The sequence below is a fragment of the Myzus persicae genome, unplaced genomic scaffold (assembly GCF_001856785.1).
Source record: "Myzus persicae strain clone G006 unplaced genomic scaffold, MPER_G0061.0, whole genome shotgun sequence".
In the NCBI taxonomy this organism is placed as follows: domain Eukaryota; kingdom Metazoa; phylum Arthropoda; class Insecta; order Hemiptera; family Aphididae; genus Myzus; species Myzus persicae.
The window spans coordinates 91,317-113,489 of NW_019102568.1; the positions used below are offsets into that span (position 1 = coordinate 91,317).

The following is a 22,173-nucleotide window of genomic DNA, read 5'->3' on the forward strand; positions in this document are numbered from 1 at the left end:
AATTATAAGAGCCGTTAAGACTTTAAGAGGTGTTAACATTTCATTATAATATATCTACATGAAGTCACGGGTACACGATACATAATATTTAATGCGTTAATCGGGCGGTATATGATACGTAGGTCCATACCATACCAGATATTGGGTAGGCACTCGTATCTGAGCGTTGAACAAATCTAATGACGAAATAGTCAAAGAACAGTTTAAATTTCGACTTGACTCATGAGATAATGTTATAACATCCAAAAACAACATTATTCCGAGTCGATTTCGTTGGTTGCCCAAATCTATTTCGTCGTCACGGGAAACGTAGCCCCCCCCCTCTATCCCGTACGTGATATGAATAATAATAATGCTAATAAAATTATAAAAACGCTATGCATAACATGCGACAACTACGCAAGAACAAAAAAAATTGAATTGTAACATTTACATTTTTAAATATCTACCCACAATAATTATTATTAGTATCCGTTTTACAGCGGCCGGCGCTCGCGGTACAATAATTTTGTCGGAAAAGCGCGACCGGCACGTCAACACCAGCCACTCGCATCACTCTGTATGCGCGCGCCGCAAAGACTGTACAGTGCGCCGCCAGAGCCGCCGCCGCCTTAAATAGCGAAAACCGGCAGGCACCAGGCCCAGTCAGCCGAACGCGCACCATCGCCGTGTATGTGCCGCACTTGAGCGTACACAGTACACAATCCGTGTGAATATCGCATTATATTTTATGGTAGGCAACTGTACAATTGCGTATGAAAAACGTCATATTGTACTCGGATAAGTTAGTTTATTTACAAAAATAAGGTTATATTTTCCTGTCGCAACGTCGAAGAATTCCATTTCAAGTGAGTACTATAAATTGTAATGATATTATAACACTGCTTACAATTTATGGCCATCATACTGTCTACCTATTACGATTTACCTGTGCGATCTGATCTGTTTGTGTATTGTAGCATTATTAACGCCGGTTTTTTTTTTTTGTTGGCCCGGACCGCCGTTTGAGTACAACGTCTTAATAACTATATTGCTATTGAATACAACGATATCCCTTTCCGGTGGGTTTCATTTTTATTATATTTTTCCGTACCGTTTCCGTCGCGTTAAAAGCACATTTCGGCCGGAAGTCGGGTTCGGCACCGCTGCTCGCCGCTCGGGTCCCGTCGTCGTCGAGAAAACCGCTTGCCCCTCGTGCACGCGAAAATGTCATTTCGTAAATCGATAGCGGCGCGTACCGGCGGACGGGCCCTTCCCTCCCCTGCCACGTCGCGCACGCTCGTCCGACAACCGCGTGGGGAAGAGTTCTGGTATTCGTGAACGATATCCAACCGAGACAACGCCGCCAGTTGTAGTTGTAATGGAATGTAAACGACGTATTAATCAAATTTATGATTAACGCGGCCGACGGCCTGGTGGGTTCGTGTGGCGGCGGCGGTGGAGACGTGAAGGGTCGTCGATAGGATCCGATAGCGCGCGCCAAAGTCTTTCCGCGAAGAACGGTCAACGCTTTTTGTCTGGCTTTTTACACGCCCACGGTCCAACCACGCGTTTCGTCTCGTGGCCGGTCTACGGTACGGCGCGATTTTATTCGCTCGAAATACAATATAACTATAATATGAGCGTAACGATACACGGGATGACCCGCTCGTCCGTACGGTTATTTCATTTCCCCCGTTCCCCGTCCCCCGCACTCGTCTGAATCTTTGTTTCCTGGGCCCGTCGTCACCACCCGTCGCCCTACCGCCGAGCCGGCACAGCCGCCGACGTCGTTGTACCGCGTCGTCGGCCAACTCTCCCGAGCCAGTGACCTCTGCGCGCCGGTATTCTGTGCCCATCGTCGTGTCTCGTACCGCTATTGTTATACGGCCATACTATCTACTACACTCTGCCGTGTTAATATTATACGTTTAAATCGATCGGAACGGGTTTTTCGGTAGCCGTAACGTATTTTCCCCCTCCCCTCAAACGCCGCGGCGCGGAGACGTGACCGTTGTGCGCGGAAATTCAACACGCGACGATCACGATGCGCTGATAGGTTATAATGTTATACATTTATAAATTATATTGTTGTTATATAATCGAAACATCGGCGCAGACGTCGATAAACGCAACGGTTTATCGCGCGGCTCTTGTCTTACACGTTGAATTCATTTTTTTTTTTTAAGAATATTTTTATTGTAATATTATTTTTATCGCATTTTTCCCACTCCCCCCCCCCCCCCCCGTCACCACCACCGCCGCCGCGATCATGGTGCATTGTATAATCGCGCGCGCACGCACACCCCACACCAACCGCCAACGTTACACGTGTGCGTGCGGGTGACCTTTAGGTTAGGTATTTTAGGTCGGTCAAACGCTGCGTCGGACACGGAAACGTGTTAATTGGCATAATGCGAAATGTAACTCGATACGCAACGCGCGCGGCCTTTGCACCGCGAAACCGTGTCGATCTGGTACACGGCCGGATGGGGATATCAGGTGGTGCCCTGTGCAATTGCGACAGCTCTGTTGTATGTACATTTCCGTCAAAACTCGACGACCTACGTGTTGGTTACAAGTGTTTGTAGACAAGTCGAGGGTTCTCACCCACTGGTAGTTTTGCCGACCGATCGGAAATGATTTGCTCGTATTATCAATAATTCATAACCACGCTTTGCATATTATTTGGTCCGAAATAACCATTGAATTATCGACATTTAGATACGATAAACTTGTGCAACGGTTCAGTATGAAGTGCACCGGTCATTGATGGATTACTAAATAAAAAAATTTTCTCACAGGATTTCAATGTTTCTAACGGTTAAACCGGTGAATCATAATATTAGCATTGTAAACGCGAGCGGCGTACTTTTTGTTATGGCCAATTGTACCAATTTGCAAAAACCAATATTTTGTTTGAGTATAATACTTTTGGCAGATTTATGAAACATAATATTGACAGTATTAATAATCGGAAGATGTCACATGAGTGTAATTTCGGTAGAGAACAAGACATATTTTCCATTGCTTTAGTGGGAATGAAAATTACAAATTTCAAACTAATAATAAACTACCAACTTTTTTTCAAAACCTATAACTGAAATTAAATGTTGCTTAACATAATATACTCACAATACTTATAGGTCTATAATAAATGATAAAAATATTTATTGCTTCATGTTTGGCTTTTTAAAATGACTAAATGTTAGCGGATTTGAGAAATATTGAATATTATATAATATTTTATCTATATTAAAAATATGATAAATATCAAATTTTAGTCAGAAAATAAATTACTAGATTTCAAATTTGGAACTGTAGTCATGTAGGTATAATATAAAAAAATGTGTTCCATACTAATACAAAATTATAAACGATTTATTTTCTTTCCCACTAAAATAACGAAAAATGTCGGTGCTAAACTATAAGTACAATTATCTCTTCTGAAAGCAGTTAAGTTACAGTAACCTATTAATCATTGAAAGAATTTAGTGGCAATAGATGTATTTAAGTAGCTCATGTTCTTAATTTTTTAATTAATTATAAATGTATTGTTTGCTGAAATTAAAACGTGTCACACTTATAAAAATAATGCAATTTCAAAATTGTATGTTGAATTGATCCACCTCCTGGATAGATCACACTCGGTGGGATTCAATATACTCTTTGCTTGGTGATAAATAATGTATTATAATAAAACAACTATATAAGGTGAATGTAAATTAATTTGGTAATTTCATATTCATATTGTTAGGTATAAGCTGCAATAGTGCATTATTAGTTTTTGTACATGACAAAATAAAATTAAACATCGTTAGGTATATTATGAAGATGCAACTTTTTGATTTATGAGAATTTCATGGCAATAATGAATTATTGTATATTTTATTTTAGTTATAATTTTTTATCCTCATAATATTATTTTGATAATGGGTGACCGAACAACATTGAATTAATATTTCAATGAATTCTATTGTATTGACTCCATATTTTATTTAGTAGCATAGAAGAAAAATCGATTGAACCTTTTTAAGTTTTGTTTTAAAAAATGTATAACTAGCTAAATAATTAATGGTCTTTACTCAGCCTTTACCCTACACAAACTCTTGAATTTGTTATATATGGCTTTTTACACGCAATATGTTTGTATTTATAATTTTAATAAAAAAATATTAAAATGTAGACTTCTAGTGAAATGTAAATAGGTATTAGCTTTACTATTGATTATAAATTCTGTGTTTATAATCAATGATTTTACTATAATGTACTGTACATAGATGCATCCTAGAATAATTAATTAGTGGTCTAAAATATATTCTTAAAATATTATTCTTATAGTTCATCCTCATTTTTTGAATTTCTCAGAAGTTTTTGAAAAATTATAATAACAATTTAAATTGCTTAGAGTAAAATATATTATGATAAAATTGTAGCCCTTTGGAATATACGTAAATATACCTTAGATAGTTTTCAGCTTTCAAATTTGGACGGTTTAATGAATAAGGAATCATTTTAATATTTAACATTACCATGATTGCATTTTCGAAAACATGGATTTCAAAGATTTTCTTTTGTCCGAATAACTGATTTTGTTAAATGTTGTTGATCTCGGGTACAATTATGACCTCATTCAATCAATAGCTTCCTTGTTCTGCTCAGTATCTAAAAATAACTATCTACATTTTTTCAGATTTATTAATTAATTTGAGTTTTTGCAATCTATTTATTATCATACGTTTTATTTTTACATAATGTTGTAACAAAACTTGGGCTTATGATGCATGTTGTGCGAATTAGAGATCAAATTATTACTAGAAATAAAATAAATAGTTCTTCTTTATCAGTGTATACGGTTTATTTAATTAATTTCTTATATTCATAATAAATTACAAAATAATGAATAACTAATTTTGCTTATTCACCTATAATGGTATTACATAAGAAAATTAATTAATGAATTAATAATATGTCATATTTACGAATATAACTATTTATTTACATGTACGTAAATACGGTTTTGATAGTTGTAATTTTTGAATTTATATTCAATTTTAATTAAATGTGTGGACAATTATTTTTAAATTGCCTATCATTAAAATTTACCCCAGTAAGAATTCTATATTGCAAATCCTTCATTATATTTTTATGTATGTTTTTGAAATATTTTTATGTTGTTATTTATATTTTAATAACTGTTAGTGTATGTGTATGTATTGTAAATTGTTGTTGCTAAAGTATTTACAAAGTGTTCAGCACTTCATACTGATTGTTCTTATTTAAGCATGTTTACTTTTATGTAGTGCAGTGATTTATAATGCCTACTAAAAAGTAATCAGCACGACAGTACCTAAATGTGTAAATAGTCAATAGTACGTATAGGTTGTAATATATGATAGTTTTTACCTATGTGTGCAATGTTAGGTTGTTAATTATAATTGCTTATGAGCTGTTCATTGTTTTATATACAACAAAGTTATACATCATAAAAATTGCATTTGTTACATATTATTAGTCTTATAAATGTAGTTTATGTAGACATTTTTGACTCAAACTTAAAACATAACGTATCATTTATTTACTTAGTGACTCTTAAACCATAGACGTATAAATGTATAATATTAATTCGCTCAATCATGCCCGATTTGGTGTTCACTTTTAACGACATATTTATTTAATAAAAATTAGTTCCAATCTTTTAACTAATTGTATACCTACCTAAAACGTTATAACTTATAAGTTATGACATATTAGTATGTAGGTACATGTATTCAAAATTCATAAATTAAAAAAAATATTTTGATTTTTTAATACTAATAATTTAAAAAATGTAGTTTATCAAAAGTTTCTCAAATGGCTAAACATTATTAGTAACTAAAAGAATTAGATTAAATCCGTATAACTTCGTAATCTTGGTAGCATTATTTTTATTATGTATGCTTTTCTTTATTCTTACGATTTTAACTGTGTCATTAATATGAAAGTTAGACATGTTACATATTATATGGTTTAATATTAAAGTTTCTCTTAAACATTAATGTAAACAATACATTTTTTTTATATAATTTCATGTGAATGGATTAATTTAATAAAGTATTAAATATTCTTGGATATTTTTAGTAGCTGAACACGGCATGTGTTAGGGTCAATAATCAAGAACTGTCAAGAAAAATGGGCGCTGACGTTCCACCTGAATTGTTTGTGAATTCCCCCTGCTATACCTTATCTAGAGTTTCTACCCCGCAAATAAATGATACTATATGTTTTACATTAGGTATATTATATTACTTAGATCAGCCTGTTTAGTATGGTTTAACAATGCAGATTTCTTTATAACACATTTTTAAATTAGTTAGCAACACATCCCGAGATCCATATATGATAATTGAATGATATAATATATTTGATAACATTTGTATTTTGTTTATTGATTATAAAGGTAATTTTATTAGTTTTGTGAGTCAATAACTAATCAATGCCTTCTTCAAACTGAAAAATATAATTTCCCCTGTAGTTTTCTTTAATTCAATCCAGTTTGCACCATTCTGGGGCAAGTCAATTTTTATTTATTAAATAATCTACTTGACGTGAGACAGTTTAATGATAATTAATTGTAGTTGACATTTAGAATTTACGGTGACACAAAGGCTTCGAAACCTAAAAAATGATAAATGATCAATATCTTGAATGTCGGGAATTAGCACTTAGAACACAGCTGATCTTTTAAAATTCCTATTACGAGTTTAAATTTAACTTATTTCGTAAGTATGTTAGATTGTTTGTTAATTATGAATCGTCTTAATAGATATGAACAAACTGTGACTGTATTTTATGTTGCTATACATAGTAATGGATGTTGATCACCACCCAGAAATATACACATAATATGCTTAATTGCCCAATTAAAGATATATTAGTACCTTAATTTAATAAAATATAATAATCATTCAATAAAATAAAAGTAATTAATTACCTATTAATGTTTTGTTGAGATCTTTAATGTTCGTATTAATTTTTTTGTACTTGACGATTAAAAATAAAAATTCATATTTCTACCAGATCACGTTGATAATCTACGTAGAACATGATATTCATTCATTCTTGGTATTTTCAACAAGCTGTTTTATATTATTAGTTCGTTGTAATCGGACTAATATCGTAAACGTAAAATAATAGTACTCACATAATATGCAAAGTATTTGATTAACGACCGCAATAAAATTAATAAAAACAAAAATCCCAACTTTTGTAAAAAAAAATAAAAATCCTTGCATCTGACAAATTTTATCCACATGACATTTATTTGGAATTAAATATTATAAAATATGAATTACCTAGACCGTGGGTCTGAAAAAAATCATTTAAAACTGTTAAATGTGTGGTAAATGCTAATCAATTAATGATATGCAAAAATATGCTCTTCAAATTATTGGAAGCGGCGATTTTCTGTCTTTGTTTAACACACTAACAAGATTATAGACGTGTATAGAATTATATTTCCAGCATACCGATTGATATAATGAAGGGATAAGAATTCGAGAAATAGTTTTGAATTTGTCGTCATGTCTACCCAAGGTCGACCTTCCCAACTTTGATATTATTCCCTAAATCCATACGTTAAAAATATAATTATTATTTTTTATTATTATTTGATTAGAGGCTTCAATCACAAAGATTATTAGCCTAGTGTTATTTACAAACTAAAGTATTTAATATTTATACAATATCAGAAAAGAGAAAAAAATAAAAAATAAAGCATATGCAATAATGTTATATATACCTACAGGCCACAGGGGTATTATAATTTATCATCTAAACCAATTAGTTTAAAAAAATTGAAAATATTGGCGATGTTGGTTTGATTGAAGGCTTCTTTGAGTGATGTAGCATTTTTGAGGAGGTGACGTGCTGATGCGAATTTGGGATAGTTGATGATTATGTGTTCGATTGTAAGGGGGGTGTTGCACGAGTCGCACATTGGTGTAGGTTCCTTAGTGATTAAGTAGGAGTGGGCAATATTGGAGAGGCCTATTCTTTTGTGATGATTTTAGTTATGGCGGAGGTAGATCCAGAAGTGACCTCTTCATACACCATTGCGTCCAAAAATATAATTTATACAATGGTATATTGAACTAAAAATAATTTTTTTTTGTATGCTTAGTTTTTGTACTCTTAAGTTTATCAAAATTTTTAAGTATATTAAATAACTATTCTAGTTGAGTATGAATTTGAATTATGAAATATGAAATATGTCTTAATATGTAAATAATTTGGGTAAGTAAAAAATTATGACTTCGTTAAGTTTGTGACATTTGTATGTATTCACTTAGAGCGTATATGAGTTTTATTAACATCCAAGGTCTAAGGCGGGTTTCAAAGTAGATTATTTAATGGTTGCAAATTCATCATAAAAATATTTTAATTTAATATTATACAGTCTTATGAATTTGTGTAGTATAGGCTGACTACACTTAAGTGAAGTTCGTAGTTATTGTAGTTTGTTTATAATTTGTATCTACCGAGTAACTATGGAAAAAATATGTTTGTTTGAACAATAAAGTAATTTGATTGCTCATACTTCATATTATACAGGTACCATACTTATATAAATTTCTGAATTTGTAGTATTAATTTGTTCAAGTATATATTTTTTATTGTTTTAAACAAATTGTATATTCTATGCATTATATATTTTTTTAAGCTAAATAATTTTGTATCGATTTAATTCTTTGATTGTTTCGTTGTTAAGTTATTCTACTTTGGCACAATGCCATGGTCATGTATTTTTTTTTGTGTGGGCCTTAGTCTTTGCAATAATACATTATAAATTATAATCTATTAAAAGAGCATATTCGCAAAAATGTTTTCTCAGTTTTTCCCCTTAAAATTTAGTAAAACCTTTCCATATTAGACTCAATTTATTTAAGTATCTTAAGCTATCATAATAATATAACAGCGGTTTGACAGAAACGTTTTTCAGTATTTTGATTTTTAGAGTTATATTAGTATTTATTTATTGTACAAACTTATATAAGTAAGTAGGTAGTTATGAATTACTTGATTACATTTTTTTTTAAATTAAGCTTCATTTACAAAACACAATATTTTCTTTATAATTGTCAAATATTATAATATACTAGTTATAATGTTATAATATTACAATATTGCAAGTGAAATACGGTCAGAGGTTTTAAATACATTACACGTGTATAAGGTGGAGACAAAATGTTTAGCCCTGTCGTAAAGCTTCTTTTTTTATGCTTTATAGTTGTGACCTGACCGTGATGACTTTTATCAATTAATTAAAATAATGTCAAGTCCTCCAATGCAACAAATTATGCTTATATTCAATCATTATAGTGTACAAACGATGTTTTCTAATATTTTTTTTTTTGTGAATTAAAGTTTGTACTATTTTAGTTGAATACAATATTCTCACATATTTAATCAAAATGATATATTTGAAAACATGAGTCTTTTATGAGTTTGACTACGACTCTTAAATTTTGAACTAGTTGCATTTATTTTTCGAATAGTTTCTGCAATTATCTTAACAGCATTATGGCAATCAACTACTTATACTAACAATTGCTTAGTTATGTGAGTATTTAATCGTTTTAATGTTTTAATACAATGTTTTGATATATTATTAAATCGTATAACTGTGATTTTTGGCCAAATTCGAATAGTTGATACAATTATTGACTTGAATTTATTTATTATGTAAATTGTACGTTGATGTAATTTTAAACCTAACACTTGACTAGACCTAATGCATTACACATATTATTGTACAGTGTTATGCCATTATATTAAACATCGATGGCGTGACAAAATACATACCTACTTTGTTCATCGACTAACGAGTGTTATAAATTATAATAATCTAGATAATTTATAAAAATGAATGCATGTATGTCCGATCGCGTTTAAACTTTGGGGAGTTGTTGAGTACACTCCTTTGAAGGTTTCTGGCAATATAACATCCCGTTCGTATTACAATCTGAAACCAAAACCATGTGAATGCACTAAAAAAAGCATTTTCCAAAATTACACAATTTTTTTCCAATTTCGCCATTACACTGAATATTAAATCACGAATTGAACAAAGTTTGAATCACAGAGTTGGCATTTTTAACGGAGAACGAGTGCACGAGGTCAGCTAGTTGCTAATATATTTATTATTTTGTTTATTGAATATTGTTAAATCAGTCCCTGCTGTCTTCCTTCATTTACCTGACAAGGACATAGGAATGTTACGTTGTCGTTGTCATCGTGGTCGGTATTTTTAGACTAATCTCTGGACTTCATTCAAATAGTGAATAGCCAATGCCCGATAGTTATAACAGGGTTATAACTATGTGCGTCCGTACATTTTTATCATATGGGACAGTGAAAACTAACGTCATCTAAAATAATTAACAATACATCGATACGTCTTGCCCAAGAATCAAGATTGCAAGTTAACAATATAGTATAAGTTTTACATCCAATTCCACATAGTATGATTACTAATTAGTAATTAGTAATTAGTAATCATAGTATACAATAATGTTTTGTTTAAAATTTCCCAAAAATTTCGAAGCTCTAATATATATATTAGAATAGTACTTTATGGTTGTTTGTTATATTTTTTATCATATAATCATATACCTAATATCTTATATTTTTGTATTGGAAATTAATTTTAATGAATTATTTTCATTATATTTTTAATAAATTATTAAAATAGTTATAATTATATTAAACTATAATGTTACCTATTCTTTTCTATTTGAATATTTTTGTATGAATTTGTTTTTATGGTCCATACGAAGGTCCAATAAATGTGGTCTAAGTAATTTGAGTCCAAATAATATGTATTAAAATCCGAAGTGCAATTTTTATTTTAACTTCGCTATAGTTTTAAATCGGACGTTAAGTCTGTCAACCTCGTTTTTGATATGCGTGTTTTATATTTCATAATACCTATCTTCTGTGTGCGAATCATGAATGTAAAGTGAGATATTTTTGTAGGTTGCCATCTTAGATATTATTATCATGAATTCTTTATAAACTCCCCCATTCAATCACAAACTAATATAGATGTAATACTATATATTATAAATACTATTCATTCCAATTAATTAGCGTTTGTTCCAAGTCTGGGGACCATGCGCAGTGATATAGAAAAACACGAACTTTTGCCGATATGCTGTTTATTTAGGCATGATCATGTACCTTATGCCATTCTGAAACTAATTATTTTGTGGAGTGAGAAATTTCACATATGTCCATCATAATAATATTAGGTATAAGATATAAAAATGTATAATTAGAATAGACAATTAAATAACTATATCTTCTGTAAACCCAATGGCCCATGTAGCCGAGGGTCTTTTTTTCTTACAATAAAAAAAATAGGTGTATTATAAAGTCGATAGAACAGTATTGTTAGAAAATAAATACACGTATAATATACTTAAAATCACCTCCCCGCCATAAACAAGGGCAACTTTATGTTACTGTGTGAGTATAAAAAAAATAATATAAAGATATTCTTTTATTTATTAATTTTAATAGGTATTTAAAATGTTGCAATTAGACTTAGGTTTAAACATTTATCATTTTAAGTTAAAATACATAGTAAATATTGTGAATGTATTAAAATAATACATTCGTGAAACATTATGATCTGCTTAAATGTAAATAGTTCTATTTAAATGCATAATTAATTTGTATGATACAGATTTTTAAAATGTACTGTCATATATTTCAAATTAAAGTGTAATATATTAAATAAAATAAATTTAAATATTAATTTTTAGATGATAACATTGCGCAAGGTATGCAAATCATAAGCCGATTATACAAGATAGTTTTCTAAATCAGTTTTCAAGCCTATACTTGAAAATGTAGATAGTATAAGAGAAAGTGGTTTATAATATGTATAATTTTGAGTTCTCTTTCAAATAAAACTAATTGACACGAATTTAAAATTAGTTATATTTTTTATTTCGCTCTTAATGTGTTTCTATATATTATAAATTCAAGTAGTCAATTATAACTATTAGTCAATAGTTAACGAAATTGTATAATTATTTTTAATTTTGTACATGTACCTAAGAGGTCGCCTCGAACTATGCGCATATTGTAAACAAACTTTTCGGGATTGACCATTGACTGAAAATAAAATTTGCCGAACACGTTAAATGGATCACTTTGTGTGATGTGCGTTGCTGCATTACCTATAGTGTATTATAGACGTTGCATGTCTGAATAGTTTACCATTAAGGCGATGCACGTCTAGCATTTTAGCCAGTCTATAGATGAAGAAACACGAAATACACGAGCTTAGAACTAAAACGAATAGCCACCAAACTCGTTTCGATGGTTGTTGAACAACCGTTGTTCTATGCCAATGATTAAAAAATTGGACACGTATTCACGCGCGTAGTAGAGGTTATATAGGTTCGATAGCTGGTCATCGCCGCCCGTTAGCTGTAGTTTTTACAGTATGTGCACGTGTGGTGTAATATGTGAAAACTGGTTTTATTTCTTTTTATTATTATATTTTTCCTAGTATTTTTCTATTAAAAGCGTCTGCCATCGTAGGTCGTTGGCCATCATGTCCATTGTTGTACGTATTCTATAATATAAATAATGTACCTGTCGTATTCTATCTTGTGTGCCTAATGCTTATATAGAGTTTCAAAAAAATTCTTTTTTTATGTTCATTTCGTGCAATATTTTATGTTTGATTGTATTAGTTGAGGACTTTTTTTGGTTGTCTAGGAATTCACTGTACCTATTGTGTTTGATTTGTTTTTTTAATAACGAAATACATTATTATCATGCCTGTATAAATTGTTTGGCGATTGCAAATATATTGGAGGTTGATTGTTGTCTGGAGTGAAAAGGAATGCATCAACTTATTATGGTTTTTGCTATTTTTTTTTTGTTCATGTATTACTTCGAAATCTTAAACTTGTTCCTCGAGTTTTTTATGTTAACTTTATTTGTAGGTACCATGTTTAACTTCTATATTTACCACTATTCTACTATTGTGCTTAGCAAATTTCGACCTATACATTTATTTAGGTTGTAACAGCATTGAACTTACATAAGATATTTTTTAATCATTGTAAGAGTATATTTTAGTGTATTACATATTTTTAGTTTTTGGCTGATCTTATTTTGCTATAATAAATGTCATAGAAGTTATTATAGTATTTGTGAATTGTTTTATAATTAGATTGATGTCATGTATTAGAAGTTTTGATTTTGAGACTATTCGAATTTATTTTTGGAATTTTATGGATTCGCTGGTTAAAAATGTTCGTATAAATAGTCCTCTAATCATGTAAAAGAGTTCTTAACTTTCCAAATTGATTAATGTTAGTTAACTATAATTCTGTAGCTGAATATTTAAAAATGCACCGCGAATTGCGATATTAATAAGTCCCTATTTAAATCAAATTTGTTATAATCGAGATATTAATTAGTAGACGGACAAGAATATATAGATTATTCATACTTATGTAAAAAAGACAGTTCTTATTTTCTATAAAATAAACACGCTACAAAGTTGTAATTTTAATAAAAATCCGTTTTATGGTACGCTTGCATAAAAAAGCTAATTACTCATAAAATGTGCAATTGATAACTATCATAAATAACGATAGTGACATTGTGAATTGTGATGTCATATCGGTATTTCAATAAAATTAAATGTTTATGTTATGGGATAACTGATTATTAGTTATTAATATTTTTATTGATATCGATTATTAAATGTGTTGCAATAATACGTACGTACTCGGAACTTGGTTGACGCGTAACTTTGAAAATATAGAACGCCCTAAAAGTACAGTACAAAGTACAAACAAATAACTGATAAGTGTATATAGAATACAATATACATAGGAAAATACGCAATTAGTTAGTGTTCGAAGTAAATGTTTAACTGCCTCAACCTATAACGGTACCTATAAATAGTTGAACATTGTAGAATCAGTCTGATATCGTTTGCAGGTTAGGTACTTACATATTACATTTTACATCTTGGAAAATGCTAGTTGTAGTTAATTTAATTCAATGTTACTCGTTGCTTTTTGGATTTTTTAAAATATTTAAAACATTTTGGATTATTTCCAATTTATTGATATTTTTTTGCGGATTCAGGTGAGGCGGTGGCTTGTGAATAATATTAATAACGATCATTCTAGTTTGATGTTTGGTTTATATTTTATTTCGTTTTGTTTTTATTGTTACATTATTACATTTTATTACCGGATGGTTTATCTCGTACACTGATGTAATGATAACTTTTAGGTATAATACAATATATTATTATATTATTGTGGTCGTGGGTCGATTGATAATATATTAAAACGAAACATTTTACTGATGCTCCGTTATCGAAAAGCCATGTCGAAAACACATGATAGGAGACGGTTTGAGAATAAACACGTGTTAAATCGTTGGCTGATAAACTTGTATTACTGGTTTACTTTTCTTTTTTTTTCGTTCGCAAGAGGTCTTAACTTTAAGTCATGTATGAAAACATTTTTTGTTATTCGAAAAAAAAATGGGATCTAGTTAATTTTTTATGATGACAAAAGTCGTTCTGGCCATATATTAAATTGCGTCGTTCAAATAAAATAACATTTTTGAATGCATTTTTGACAAACGTGTAGCTGTATAAAAGTGCGTTCAACTATTATAGACTAGTGTGGTCTAACATAATAATATCCCGGTGTACTGGTGGGGATAGACAAGTTTTGGATTTCAGCAGGCAGCACATAATATTATTCTCTTGCTAAACGACAGTATGGACGGCAGACGCTAACGTCCGTCCGATTAGATAAAATACATTAAAAGAAGAATGCATTCAATAAGTGTACATTCTATGGTATTTTTAGGGTATTTTATATATCGTTACATAATATTGTGTCTTGTGTGCTATTTTAAAGTTTATAAATTCACCCAAATTTGTTTATAATAATATTTCTCATCGTAAATTAATAACATCTGATTCATCAGAAATTGTTTTTATAAAAAAATTGAATCAAACCAAAACTTTAATCAAGTAATTTTTTTAATCTCTATATATAAACATATTATGGTTATTTGAAATTATAAAAAATTTTAAATATTTTTAATTAAGTATTTTTTTTTTTTTTAATACATAATTTGCCTTATATTGTATAACAGAAATTTTGTTGTATGATTGATTTTTATTTTTACTAGTCAAACACAATATTTTTTTAAATTTTTAATGACTATGTATTTGATAGACCGCTTCATTTGATTATACACAAGTACACGACTGTAACATAATATATTCATAAATATTGTTTATAATAAAATGAACTATTGAACTATTACTAAAACAGTAAAACGACAATGAAATCTAGAACATTTGGTTTCGATGATATAGTTTAATACTACTTTGTCCATGTGACAAACGCGCTTTTTATAGAGTGAAATAGCAATTGTCGATGACAAGGATTAAATTAAATTTTTTTTTACAGTATCCACCCAGGTTAAAACAGATTTTGTTCTGTCTGTAAATCCTTCGAGTGTAACAAAATAACCAGCACCTTGACAAAAGGAATATCACAAATTATTATCATTATCACCTCAGCTAATATCTATTTAACAATTCGATTTTCACTATTTTGTTTAAATAAATACGTACGACTACTGACTATAGGGCCTAGGATGTACTAAATATCTAAGTACCTTACTTTTAAAAAATGTTATTAATCTCAATTGTATTTAGTCGTCAGCGAGTGATAAAAATAGTACCCAATTTGTTGTTTTTACTATTATGTTACCTTAACATAAGAGTTAGATAAAAAATTATTAGTTATGACAATATAATAATATTTTTGTATTTGCTCATTTTTCAGGTCCTATATTGAATCTCGTAAATTATTAAGATGGGAGTGCAAATGAGAACGAAGACCGAAGAAACGGCCGAACCTCTGATCGAAAATAACAACAAGGATAGCGTGGAAGAACCTCTGAAGCCACAACCTCCACAAAAACGTGAAATATTATGGGCCACAGCTATATATTTAACCACTTGGCACGTGCTAGCTGTTATCTGTACGATACTTTACTGGAAGAATGTCAAAATGGCTACTATCTTATGGAGTATGTGCAATATTATTATAATATTTTTTTTTATTATAATTTAGTTTTTAAGTTAATATTTACTAGAAAGTTTAATCTAAAAAAATCAGGTATCCAGGTTGTATAGGTTCTGTCTTAGTTTTTTTTTTATGCAACTTACCATTTCCTTATGTCCCTATATTTCATACTGTTGAATTTTAATTTTTAAATTTAATAATATCATTTTAAGTTTTTATAATATTATTCTTATATTATTTATTGATTAATAGGTCTCCTTGTCGGGTTCATTGGACAATTTGGTGTAACAGCAGGTGTGCACAGATTTTACACTCACAAAGCGTACAAAGCCAAGGTTCCTTTGCAAATCATTCTTCTGGCTTGCTATTCAGTTGCTGGACAGGTATTTAAATAATATATATAATATATATATTTTTTTAATTCATTCATTTTATTTTATATGTATTACAGTACAGAGTAACAGATTGGGTTCATGACCATAGATTGCACCATAAATTTAGTGACACTGATGGTGATCCCCATAATGCTAACCGAGGATTGTTCTTCTCTCATATTGGTTGGTTGATGCAACGTGGACACCCAGAAGTATTCCGTCGTAGTAAAACCATTGATATGACTGATATAAATAACGACCCCTTAGTGCAATTTCACACAAAGTACATTTAACATTTTAAAAATGTATAGGACAAATGATTAATTTTATTTTTTTTATAGATATTATTGGTTTTTTAAAATTACTCTTTGTTTCGTATTGCCTGTACTTGTACCTGTGTTCTGTTGGAATGAAAGCTGGATGGAAGCAATTGGAATTAGTGGAGTATTGCGATTTGTGATTTTCACCAACATGACATTTTCAATTAATAGCTTGGCTCACTTTTGGGGAACAAAACCATATGACACGTAATTTAATTATTTAGCTCATGGTTTTTGTACTTTTCTAATGGAGGAATATATGTTTTTAAAATTAAATTTTGTAGGCGCATAAGACCTGTGCAGAACATGGCTTTGGCTATACTGACTACTGGAGAAGGCTGGCATAACTATCACCACGCATTCCCATGGGATTACCGGGCAGAAGAATATGGTGGAAACTTTACCAACCCAACTACCATGGTTTTGGATTTGTTCGCCAAAATTGGATGGGCATACGACTGCAAGACTCCATCAGCAGATCTCGTCAAACAAGTGGCTAACAAGCATGGAGATGGAAGTTGGAGCGAAATACCAGCTGAATGCAAATAGATTATTATCAACACTAATGCATTTTTCTAAATAATTATAAGACTTCATAAACTTTTAAATGCCTTCATAGAATGTTATTTAATATCTAAAATTATGAAGACTAGAATACAGTTAAGTTGTACACCTATGAAATGATAATAACTGCAATGGCATTCAGTATTTCTATAGTTTTTGGTTTTACTTTAAATTTTGGTGTAATTTTATAGATTTTTTTTTATGAATATTATCAATGCGATTGGGTAACAACATATTAGTATAACTACACATATTTATTATTTATACACAACACACACACACACATATATATATATACATACACTTTACAGTATACACATTACACATACTAGTGTACATAATGCAATAAATTTTGGCTACATCTCTGTTGTGTCTTGCACATAAAAAAAAAATGGATCATTAACCATTATAACTACATTTTAAAATATTTCAATAAATATGTATATGGTGGTCATTGAAACAAAATAGCATATTGTGCTAATAATGCTCAAACATTAGTACCCAATCGTATTACATTGTCCAAAACTTAGATAAGTATTGAATAAAATTATTTATTATAAACATTTGGTAAATTGGTTGCAGCTGTCCAATGACGGATCAATATTCCCAATGTGCTTATGAATACGGCATCAAGTAATATTACAAGTGTGTGTATATGTATGGATGAAAGGTGTGAATGTGATATTGTAATGTCTATAGAAATAAAACAAATTGTAAGATATTTCACTTTCTTTGGTCTGGACAGAGTTTTACCATTGTATAATAATGCCTTGTTCTAGACCTATTCAATATTGACTGGTTTCATGATATTTCACTTCAGTTGAATAATGGTTATGTAAGCAAAATAGACTAAGCTAGATGATTATTATATTATAAAATATATTTTAATTCAGCCTAATATCTACAATATGCTATATATTATACATATAAGCACCGATTACCAGGACAGCTATCACATTAACACACACACATACATATGCACACAGTGTTAGCCATTAGGCCTTTTATAAGTGTAGGTTTAGGAAATTTTGTTTGTGATTTTCTTCTGTTTTATCATTATGGTAATGGATATTATTAAATATTAATGATAAAACGAAGAACTGAAATAAACAAAATTGTATTTACAATAATAATAATAATAGTAAAAAACAAACGCTTTGTTTTATAATTAACACATTATGAACAAGTGCTGATACAAATATATTTTAATAGTTTCCAATTGATCTGGTCTAACGACTTTTTCTTATAGTCTAACTATATTATAAACCAGGGGCTGGTGGATTCAATTTATCTTAAATAGGATGGGGTATATTATGATGTTCTGAATACATTAAAACAAAAAACTAAAAAAAAAATGTAAAAGTGTAAAAATTATTCTTTATGGAAATATTCTTATAGTCTAATATTCTACGATACATTTTAAACTATTATAGAGTAATACATTTAAATAGATACTGATAGACTGACCAATGTTATTATACCGTTCTCAAATTATAAGTGAAATCACAAATAAATTCTTATTTTATGAATGGTTGGAAATGTGGACCATAAAATCATCGCCATTTGGTTTTTAATATTTTTATAAGTCGTGAAAATTGCCCAAATAAGCAAATGCGTCAACCCTTTTCACATTGAAATTGTACCTAAAGTCATATTATTAAAGTTTTAATACTTTATATTAATTAATATTGGCTTGATATTTAATATTTTTTAGTATTTTAAGGTAAAGTGGAGTAAATGATTCGATTGATACTTTACTATTAAATAAAAATGTAGTTTGAGCTTCAATAGTTGTATTGTTTTATTATATAGTCAATATATTAGTTGAAATTTCTTGTTGAGATTTTGTGTACATATATGTGTACACATATTTGATTCGTAAAATGTTATGCTCTGTCCTCTGAGTTGGAGTATTTTATAATACTAGAATATTATAAGGAGCTCCAGAACTCTAAAAGACCCCAGGAAGTGCTCTTGGAGAGTAGCAACTTAGTACCCATCTTCAAAGTTCTAAACATGAATGTGTATTTTAATATACATACTCTAAAAATATAATAGTAAGCACTGAAAAGTTTTTTAAGTTTCGTTTGTTTTTGTTTTGAAAAACTCAATCAGTTCGATTGTTGAATGGTCATCTCTTACCTGTTCAAAGTGATAAAAAATATTTGGTACGAAAGTTGACCATATTATACGTGTCTGCCGTCTGGTCCAAGTGTCGACCTCTCGCCCTACAATGAGTGAACAATATTCTTCAGTGTTATTTATAACACGTGCGAGTCGCACGGTGCGACTGTTATTTGTCGAATAGCGGTTTCAAATTTTGTAATAATTAATATTTATTTAAGTGTGCTCGTGCGTCGGAATAAAATCGAAACATTTGGTACAAAGTGAATACGATATTTTGAACATCGGTTGCAAGGTCAAAAACCGACTATTGATGATATAAGCATGTTGGAGACGAGCGAATTTCATCGGGATTCCGTAGGCTAAGATTGATCTGGTGAATATAATATAATATATAATATTACTGGTGAAGGCGCCACAGGTATCGGGGTCCTTATTATTCATCGGACGACATCTGGAAAATAATGGTTTATTGAAAACTGTACAACTTATTCTCAAGTGCTATTCGGTTTTTTTTTTTTGTATAACCTACACTGACGATAAGCATCCATTTATAAGAAAACAAGCTAATGAATTTTGTAGGTAACACTATCAATGAATGTAATGACATTTTTTTGTTACGCCAGTTCGAGTGAAGCGATACAATTTTTTTTATTCCATTTTAAGTAGTTATAGGTATCTCCTCCCTCCTGCATAATAACAATAGATAGGTATCCAATTTCCGCCTATGACGTGTATTATGTATATTACCTTACCGTTTTATTATTCCTTACGTGTGACTCGTATGTAGGTACCTCTACCCCATTGAACAGAACACAAGAAGTTAGGACGTTGTTCAAACAATATACAAATGTGTTAGTGTCATTTACATACGTAATTAAAAGGATTCGACTAATTAGACGCTAGTGTAGATATATACCGGTAGGTACCTATTATAAATATTAAAATTCCAAAAAAATTAATTTATAGTGACCTAACCTACGTGGCTATGCGTACAGTCGTGCAGATTGCTTTAGTAGTTATATGTGTATTAAATAATTTTGTCTAACACGACTTTCGTATTTTATATTTTTGAATTAAAAAATATAAAAAAACCGGCAACGAGAGGGTGTGATTGGTGCAAGTGTAGTGAAAACTGCATATCTCTGACCACTCATAGTCATCATTAATTTAATTTTCTAGGTGTTTTATAATAATATAATATTTTATAACCCAACTGGCCCAAGATTATAGGGAAAAATGTTCTTTCACAATTTGAATTCTTTTTTCCGTTTGTATAATGTATATACATTATGCAGTTGGTGTGTTGTGTATGACGTAGGTACATATGAATGAGTGAATTTATAGATGTACCTATAGGTCTTATAGGTATGGGTAGCATACTAGTAGCATTGATTATTGTATATTTAATGAATGCTAGTTGGTATAACAACTGTTTAATCATTTATCACATTCAGAGAAACCAAGGTACACTTAATATGGATGTGGCCTACGAGTTAATATTAAAAACATTTTTTCTAGTATCTGTATGTATGTTAATATATAGGGTATAACATAAATATCTAAAAAAAAACTAATGCTATAGTTCAATGTATAACGAAAATTGTATGGTTAATATAATCATGCCAGGAAATTTCCAAAAATAATATTTTGAAAATAGTTTTTTCTATAAAGTAGAATAAATTACTCGAGTTAAGTAAATGTTTTTACCATCAAAATTGTTCTTATAAATAGAATTAAAAATTGGCCATTTTGAAATTTTCCAAAAAAGTTTGAATTTTCAGTTTTTTGCTTCTATAGAAAAACTATTGATTTTAACAAAAGTTGTTGCATTAAACGGTCCTATCTGTTACACTCTGTTTAGATACCTAGTAATAATAATATTATTTATCTACACAAGACACTGTTTGTACCTACTATTGACAATATTTATATACTACCTATCTATAGGCTATATTATATAGGTAGTTGTTACCTACCTATTCTATATTTTCGTTTAATGTTTTCAAATCACCTAAATCCATAAGTAGTCCAATGTTCGTGTACACTGCGGATTACAGCCACCGAGGAAATGAGGTGGATAAGTGTGATGTTATTATTGAAGCATAAACCCATTTCAATGGGCTAGAGAAGATCACATCACAATTTGCTCAATAAGTACCTTAATATACTAAATTATTAGGTAACGATTTACTTTTTTAACGAAACTAAATGAACTGCCTCCACTAGAGGGGGGCCGTCACACAAATATTACTTGGGTATATTCACCAAAAAACTTGATTGTTTTTCTGTAATGCGAATGAGAGCTTGGCAGTCTACTCCTTGCCCCTTTAACCCCCCAACTAACCAAACCCAATTCTTATTACCTCACCCACCGCTCATCACTTATGCAAGTGACCCATGTTATTGGTATCTCCAGCAGGCTCTTTCGCCATATCACTTTAAAATATTAAGTTCAAAGTTGTGCCATGCACATCGCACACGGTTTTGTGCCCGCACGGTGGAGTATGTGTACACTAGTAGTTACTATATATTATTATGGTATCTATTAGGAATTCGTAGTAGGTAGGTATGTATATAAATGACGAGAGGCGTGGCGATGGCATGACCTCTGCCAAGTGGAAGGTTTTTGCATTGGACACCGTTGAACTCTTCGTATTTCCGTAACCAATT

At 30.4% G+C, this 22,173-nt stretch overlaps 1 protein-coding gene across 1 annotated transcript; it reads left to right on the forward strand.

Annotated features, from left to right (window-relative positions):
• The first annotated feature begins 615 nt into the window (after positions 1 to 615).
• LOC111032573 (acyl-CoA Delta(11) desaturase-like) lies at positions 616 to 19,164 on the forward strand. Its single transcript, XM_022312950.1, has 6 exons — positions 616 to 848; positions 15,876 to 16,122; positions 16,371 to 16,501; positions 16,570 to 16,775; positions 16,834 to 17,019; positions 17,097 to 19,164. Exons 2-6 carry the CDS (start codon positions 15,906 to 15,908, stop codon positions 17,359 to 17,361), a joined length of 1,005 nt encoding a protein of 334 aa, XP_022168642.1. The 5' UTR covers positions 616 to 848; positions 15,876 to 15,905; the 3' UTR covers positions 17,362 to 19,164.
• The last annotated feature ends 3,009 nt before the right edge of the window (positions 19,165 to 22,173 follow it).

Bases quoted from the DNA above. Each gene is read 5' to 3' on its own strand.
- LOC111032573 (XM_022312950.1), top strand. From the start codon at position 15,906: ATGGGAGTGCAAATGAGAACGAAGACCGAAGAAACGGCCGAACCTCTG. The intron at 16,502-16,569 runs GTATTTAAATAA...TATGTATTACAG, and splicing joins GCTATTCAGTTGCTGGACAG to TACAGAGTAACAGATTGGGT. The intron at 16,776-16,833 runs GTACATTTAACA...TTTTTTTTATAG, and splicing joins TTAGTGCAATTTCACACAAA to ATATTATTGGTTTTTTAAAA.